This window comes from Chiloscyllium plagiosum, unplaced genomic scaffold (assembly GCF_004010195.1).
Source record: "Chiloscyllium plagiosum isolate BGI_BamShark_2017 unplaced genomic scaffold, ASM401019v2 scaf_7275, whole genome shotgun sequence".
Lineage (NCBI taxonomy): Eukaryota > Metazoa > Chordata > Chondrichthyes > Orectolobiformes > Hemiscylliidae > Chiloscyllium > Chiloscyllium plagiosum.
Genome location: NW_025214385.1, coordinates 23,311 through 30,914, shown reverse-complemented (window position 1 = coordinate 30,914; position 7,604 = coordinate 23,311). Strand labels below are relative to the sequence as shown.

Below are 7,604 nucleotides of genomic sequence, written 5' to 3'. Positions count from 1 at the left end.
CTCTCTCTCTCTCTCTCTCTCATACATACATTTTACCTCATATCCTGTAAAGCACTTGCTCATTACCTTAACTTTGTGTCTTTGGTCATGATCACTCCACCACTGGGAACGCTTTACTCCTGTTATGCCCCTTGTAATTTTATACATCTCGATTAGGTGAGGATGTCTGTATGTTTGCCTTTATTGGTCACTGAACATAGACATTGGGAGGAGAAAGTGAGGTCTGCAGATGCTGGAGATCAGAGCTGGAAATGTGTTGCTGGAAAAGCGCAGCAGGTCAGGCAGCATCCAGGGAACAGGAGAATCGACGTTTCGGGCATAAGCCGGTGAAGGGCTTGTGCCTGAAACGTTGACTCCCCTGCTCCTCGGCTGCTGCCTGACCTGCTGTGCTTTTCCAGCACCGCTCTCTCAACTGATCTCCAACATCTGCAGTGCTCACTCTCTCCTGTTACAGAGGGACCTCGATTATCCAGCACGCGATTATCGGGGTATCGGATTATCCGGCAAGATCTCAATGTCCTGATGCTCGGCTAAACTATGTTATTCGGAATTGAATTAACCGAACGAAATACTCTCTGGCCATGTCCTTTGGTTAATCGAGATTCCTCTGTATACCGTTCCTTCAGGGAGGGGAGCACCTTAGTCAGTGTGATCCTAGGTGCTACTCCCCCCCCCCCCCCCCCCCCAGCCCTCAGTTCAATCCAGATCCTGTGCTGCCGGTGCCTGATGGCAATTCGGCTACAGAAGCATCACCGTCAAACCCGAGCCAGCCTCAGTGAGCCATGTCGTGGGATATTGAGGCACCAACTGATTAATGAGCACCCATTTCCCCCCCCCCCCCACCTCTACCAGCCCAGGGAAGGTGGGAATGAGGAGGGGGGTTTGGGTGCGAGAGGGACGATGGAAAAGCGGGGAAGGTGCTACCAGGCGGCTGAAGGGGACAGGATTGAGGAGGCACCAGGCCTTGGGTCGGAGCTTGGGGGGAGCTGGAGGGTTTCTGCACTCGGGGTGTGAGCTGACCTCTCTGCTTGGCCCGACAGGACAACGCAACCATGCGCCTGAGTCAGTGATCCTGAGACATCGAGCAGCGCGCGAAATGAGGGCCAGGGCAGGGCCCCCAAACCTCCGACTTGCCCTCCTCCTCTTCCTCCAGTGGGGCTGGCTCCCTCTGGGCTGTACGGCTGAACATGAGCCCCTGAAGTGGGACGAGAATGGCTACGTGGTCTACTGCCCCTGCATGGGTAAGTGAAAAGGCTCCTGGGTATAACCTCACCTCTATCAGCATCATCCTCTCTCCACGTCCACAGCCTCAAACTGCTTCTTTGTTCTTTCTCCCTGAATCGAAGGGGACTATTCGACTGCGTATTGCATCGCTAACTGAATAGCAGAGACATGGAGCGCAGAAAGAGGGCCGCTGACTCTTTGAAAGTATTAATGTTTACTTTAACTATTTTCCGCTTCCTTATGGGAGAGCACCTTCTGTAACTGCTTCATAGAATTCCCTACAGTGTGGAAACAGGCCATTCGGCCCACCAAGTCCACACTGACCCTGTGAAGAGTAACCCACCCAGACCCATTCTACATTTGCCCATGACTAATGCAGCTAACCTACACATCTCTGGACACTATGTGACAATTTAGCACGGCCTATCCACCCTGACCTGCACATCTTTGGACTGTGGGAGGAAACCAGAGCACCCGCAGGGAACGCATGCAGACACGGGGAGAATGTGCAAACTCAACGTGCGTACACGTATATATACACACACACACAGTTACTCTCTCACACAGACACACACACACACACAGTTACTCTCTCACACAGACACACACACACAGTTACTCTCTCACACAGACACACACACACACAGTTACTCTCTCACACAGACACACACACAGTTCTCTCTCACACAGACACACACACACACACACAGTTACTCTCTCACACAGACACACACACACACAGTTACTCTCTCACACAGACACACACACAGTTACTCTCTCACACAGGCACACACACAGAAAAGGTTTCTCTCTCACTCTCTCACACACAAATCTGCAAAAAATTGCATTCCACTTGCCTTTTCTGCTGTGCTGATCTCGTCCGTGTCCTCTCTGGTCAGCAATCTATGAGCGGGACCCATTCAGCGCCTTGAGCGTGTCCAGTCATTCTAGATCACAGCGGATCACCTCCCTCAACACCATATAGAGTCATAGAGACGTACAGCACGGAAACAGACCCTTCGGTCCATGCCGACCAGATATCCCAACCCAATCTAGTCCCACCTGCCAGCACCCGGCCCATATCCCTCCAAACCCCTCCTATTCATACACCCATCCAAATGCCTCTTAAATGTTGCAATTGTACCAGTCTCCACCACATCCTCTGGCAGCTCATTCCATACACGCACCACCCTCTGTGTGAAAACGTTGCCCCTTAGGTCCCTTTTATATCTTTCCCCTCTCACCCTAAACCTATGCCCTCTATTCTGGACTCCCCCACCCCAGGAAAAAGACCTTGTCTATTTAGCCTATCTGTGCCCCTCATGATTTTATAAATCTCTATAAGGTCACCCCTCAGCCTCCGACGCTCCAGGGAAAACAGCCCCAGCCTGTTCAGCCTCTCACTGTAGCTCAAATCCTGAAACCCTGGCAACATCCTTGTAAATCTTTTCTGAACCCTTTAAAGTTTCACAACATCTTTCTGATACGCCGCCTTCACTATCCTATCTACCTGTGACTCCTGTCCATCCCCTTCAGAATTTTCTAAGTTTCAGTCAGGTCACCTACCCTTCTTCCACACTCCAGAGAAGATCGATTCGATTTAGACTCTCATCGCAGCACAACGCCTCGTCCCAGAATCTTGGCTTGACCATCGCCAATGTAGGTAAACCCACAACTCATCCCGGTAGTGGGCCCACTGCACGGTTAGTGTAATTCTGATCCCTTCCTGGTCCTCGAGAGGTGGGTTAATGTTTCTATGATGTTGTGTCCCGAGGATCTGAAACTTCTTAAAAGACCTCTCTGCGTTCTGTTTGAAAACAGGCCGATTTGGGAATCAGGCTGACCACCTCCTGGGCTCCTTGGCATTTGCGGCGATGCTGAATCGGACACTGGTGGTGCCCCCTTGGGTGGTTTACAGCCATCAGACGCCTCCCTACACAAACGTACGTTATCCATCCCGGGAGTCGGTTTAGCTCGGTGGGCTGGATGGTTGGTTTACAGAGCGGTGAGGCGCCAACAGCGTGGGTTCAATTCCCATCCCTGGTTTGAGTTTACCATGAGGGGCTCTCCTCCTCAACCTCTTCCCTCGCCTGAGGTCTGGCGACCCTCAGGTTAAATCACCACCAGTCGCTTCTCTCTCTCTCTCGCTCCCTCTCTCTAATGAGAGCTGCCCCTGGTAAGACTATGGCGATACAACAATGAAATACATCCCACGTCTGTCATTATCCAGCATCTTCATCCTCTACGTCAGAGCCCCCGTCTGGGTCTCCCCTCCCAGCGCACCTGGGTACACCATCCAGGTGACAGTGTACCAGGGGGGGTCTGAATGCCCCCCCCCCTCCCACCGTGCCCTGGGGCACATTGAATCTCTCGGGTTGGTGGCTGGGAATGGAAGAGATTCCCACCACTGCTGTTCGGAGGAGAGCGGTTTTCCAACTCCCACCCCCACCCCCACGGTCAGATATCACTCCCCAGAGGAACCAGAAGCTGAGGGGAGGAAGGGAGGCTGAATCAAAACCACGATGGCAGTGCCACCTCAATGCACAGTTGTTGTTGCCACGTCATAAGTAAGCACTGCATGGTTATGGAGCGAGGAATTGGGGCCCGGAGAGGATGGGGGTGTGATAAAAGGGAGAGAGAACCCCCCCCAGGTAGAGAATTTGTTTCTCTGCCGGTAGGAAGGGTAGTTTTTCCCACATCCAAAGTACCTACGTGTACACAGAGGGGCTATGCTGGCTCTGAAGGATATGCAGGGGTCAGAGGGGATGGTTGTAACACAGGGATCCAAGTGTCCGCAAAATGGCTGAATGGGGACGTAGAGTAGTTATACGTCCTTCGAGTGCCTTGTAGTGTGCAGTACGCCACTCGGGGTGTGGAGTGTAAGTGAGGCAAACGACCTGTGGTTGTGAATCCACCCAGTTCCTGGCTGTTCCCACTGGCCCGTCTCTGTCTGAATCGAATTGAATTTATCGTCGCGTGAAAAGCTTTGTCTTGCGAGCAATACAGGCCGACCACAGAGTTTAGTAGCGCAGATGAGTAAATAAGAGGTAAACAGCAGCAAAAACAAAAACACAGGTACGGGCGAATGTTAAGAGTTTGAGAGTCCATTCAGTATTCCAACAACAGGAGGGTAGAAACTGTTTTGAAACCGGCTGGTGCGTGTGTTCAGGCTTCTGTACCTTCTCCCTGATGGTAGAGGTTGTAGAGAAACATTGCCAGGGTGGGATGGATCTTTGAGAATGCTGGCGGCCTTTCCTTGACAACAGGCCTGGGAGATGGAGTCTATTGATGGGAGGTTGGCCTTTGTGATTGTCCGGGCCGAGTTCACCGCTCTCTGTAACCGAATGATATATTGGCCTTTGCTAACTTGCCCCTTTGTCTTTTCCCCCCACCAATCTCTCTCCTTCCCCGCCCCCCCCCCCCACCCACCCCCGCATCCTCCCTCTCTCCCAGACCCTCTCTCACCGGTTATGAACTGAAGTTGCGGCCCGTCCTGTTTTCCCAGGCCCACGTTCCGTACAGCGAGTACTTCCAGCTGGGAAGCCTCCAGGAGTTCCACCGGGTGGTCAGCATGGAGGATTTCATGCAGAAACTGGCACCAAAACACTGGCCCCCGGAGGAAAGGGTGGCGTACTGCTTTGAGATGGCAGCTCAGAGGAGTGCTGACAGATCGTCATGCCCCATGAAGGTGAGGTACGGTTTTGGGGGCCTGGGAGATGGGAATGGGTGCCAGAGAAGGGGGAGCACCATAAGACATGGGAGTGGAAGTAAGTCCATTCAGCCCATCGGCTCCACTCCGCTATTTAATCATATTGACGATCCCTACAATTTTCCAGGAGCCTGGCATCGCTGGCAAGATATGCTGCTCATCCCTAACTACCATGAGTGGGCCGTTTACAAGGGTGTTGCCAGGGTTAGAGGGTTTGAGCTAATGGGAGAGGCTGAACAGGCTGGGGCTGTTTTCCCTGCAGCGTCGGAGGCTGAGGGGTGACCTCATAGAGGTTTGCAAATTTATGAGGGACACGGATAGGGTAAATAGACAAAGTGTTTTCCCTGGGGTGGGGGAGTCCAGAACTATAGAGGGGCATAGGATTAGGGTGAGAGGGGAAAGATATAAAAGGGACCTAAGGGGCAACTTTTTCACGCAGAGGGTGGTACGTGTATGGAATGAGCTGCCAGAGGAAGTGGGGATATGGGCCGGGTGCTGGCAGGTGGGACTAGATTGGGTTGGGATATCTGGTCGGCATGGACGGGTTGGACCGAAGGGTCTGTTTCCACGCTGTACATCTATGACTATGACTCAACCACGTTGATCTGCAGTCACATGTAGGTCAGACTGGGTCAAAATAGCAGATTTCCTTCCCCAAAGGGCATTTGGGAATCAGATGGGTTTTTACTATTATCGGGGATAGTTATCATGGTGGCCATCATTGAGAGTTGAATTCCCGATGTTATTAATTAAGTTTAAATTATATCTTGCAGCCAAGGTGGGATTTGAACTTGGGTCCCCTCAGTGTTAGCCTGGGTCTCTGTATTACTGGCCCAGCGATATAACCACTGTGTCACCGACCCCTGGTTCCTGGGGCCTGGTGTTGAACGTGCAGCGCTAGGACTGGAGTTATTGAATGTTGAGATGGTGGGTAGGGAGGAGGGAGGGGTTGTTATTGGGTATGGAGGTGTTGGGGCATTGGGAATATTGGGATACTGGAGTAGAAATGGTGAAGGGCAGGGGTACTGGGAATACAGGGGCACAGGGCTCATTGTGATTGACCGCGTCATATCTGGCAGGACGGGAATCCCTTCGGGCCCTTCTGGGACCACTTCAACGTGGACTTTGCGCGCTCAGAGTTGTTCAGCGGGATTGCCTTTAACTCGTACTACAAAGCTCATTGGCTGGACAGGTAAGCGAGGGACAAAATGGCTCCAACAGACGGACTAACAGCAGGCAGCTGGAGATTTGACTGAGTGGGTGCGGGGAGGGCCCCACGTCATTCCCCAGCACAGTCTGTAACCCTTGACAACTCATTACTGATCCTGTACTCTGGGGATTTTCACCTTGGCAAACCGAGGAGCTGCTGTGGTGGCAGGGAATGGTCTGTTGTAACCATGGCAACGGGAAGTGACGCTATTAAAATCTTACCAGCTTATGACCTCGTAGAATCCCTAATGTGGGTCGGGACTATTCAACCCGTGAGGTCTCGAATCATAGAATGGCTACAGTGTGGAAACAGGCCCTTCGGCCCAACAAGTCCACGCTGACCCTCCAAAGAGCAACCCACCCAGACCCATTCTCCTACCCTATATTTACCCCGATGAAGGGCTTTTACCCGAGATGTCGATTTTTCCTGCTGCTCGGCTGCTGTCTGATTTGCTGTGCTTTTCCAGCACCGCTCTAATGTCGTCTGATCTCCAGTATCTGCAGTCCTCACTATATTTACCCCTGACTAATGCACCTAACCATGGGCACTATGGGTAATTTATCACGGCCAATTCACCCTGACCTGCACATCTTTGGATTGCTCCGGGAGGAAACCGGAGAACCCAGAGGAAACCCACGCAGACACGGGGGAGAATGTGCAAACTCCACACAGACAGTCGCCCGAGGCTGCAGTGTTAACCTCTGAGCCACCATTGCTTGATTTGTTCTCTCAAGGACTTAGCGTCTTAGTGGCCCATCAAGGCAACAAAATGACAGTCAACGGAGATGTCATCCCCTTAGCAACGAGCTATGATCATCAGTGATGCCATATCCTTATTATCCAGCAATGCTCCATGGTTCTGTGGTTGACCACTGCATTTTTAAAATGGCTGATATTTCAGAACCAAACTTTACAGGCCTTCTACTCCCTCTTCAGGTATCCAGCCTCCAAACACCCCGTTCTGGCCTTGCCTGGGGCTCCAGCCCAGTTCCCTGTGCTAAAGGAACACCAGTATCTGCAGAAGTACGTTGTGTGGTCAGGCAGAATCGCCCAGGAGGCCGAGAACTACATCCAGGCCTTGCTGCCCAGGCCTTACCTGGGCATTCACCTGCGCGTCGGGGTGGACTGGGTAAGTGACTGTTTATTTATTTATCGGGTTGTTGTGGAGGTCGGCAAACTGTCAAGGCCACTGTCTCAGTCTGACAAGCCCCTACACGTGCGTGACCAGAGAGCCAACTACAGAGGGAACAAACCCAGTGGCATTGTCAGGGTCAAAGAGTGTGGCGCTGGGAAAGCACAACCGGTCAGGAGCAGGAGAGTCAACGTTTCCGGCCTAAGCTCTTCATCAGGAATGTGTGTGGGGCGGGGGAGGGGGCTGAGAGATAAATAGGGTGAGGGTGGAGCTGGGGTAAGGTAAAGACGATAGGTAGATGCAGATGGGGTGGTGGTAGGTGAGAAGAT

General features: G+C 52.4%; 1 protein-coding gene across 2 annotated transcripts in view; it reads left to right on the top strand.

Moving 5' to 3' along the window:
- Positions 1–1,016: 1,016 nt before the first annotated feature.
- Positions 1,017–7,604, top strand: part of pofut1 (protein O-fucosyltransferase 1) — a 13,294-nt gene continuing 6,706 nt past the window's right edge. The window contains exons 1-5 of one of the 2 annotated variants that reach the window (XM_043686447.1): positions 1,017–1,241; positions 3,046–3,167; positions 4,730–4,912; positions 6,013–6,125; positions 7,080–7,272. In XM_043686447.1, coding sequence (XP_043542382.1) covers positions 1,097–1,241; positions 3,046–3,167; positions 4,730–4,912; positions 6,013–6,125; positions 7,080–7,272 — 756 coding nt within the window. In that variant the 5' untranslated portion in view covers positions 1,017–1,096. Of the gene's footprint in view, positions 1,242–3,045; positions 3,168–4,705; positions 4,913–6,012; positions 6,126–7,079; positions 7,273–7,604 lie in introns of both variants that reach the window. The other variant, XM_043686446.1, reaches the window with a different exon arrangement.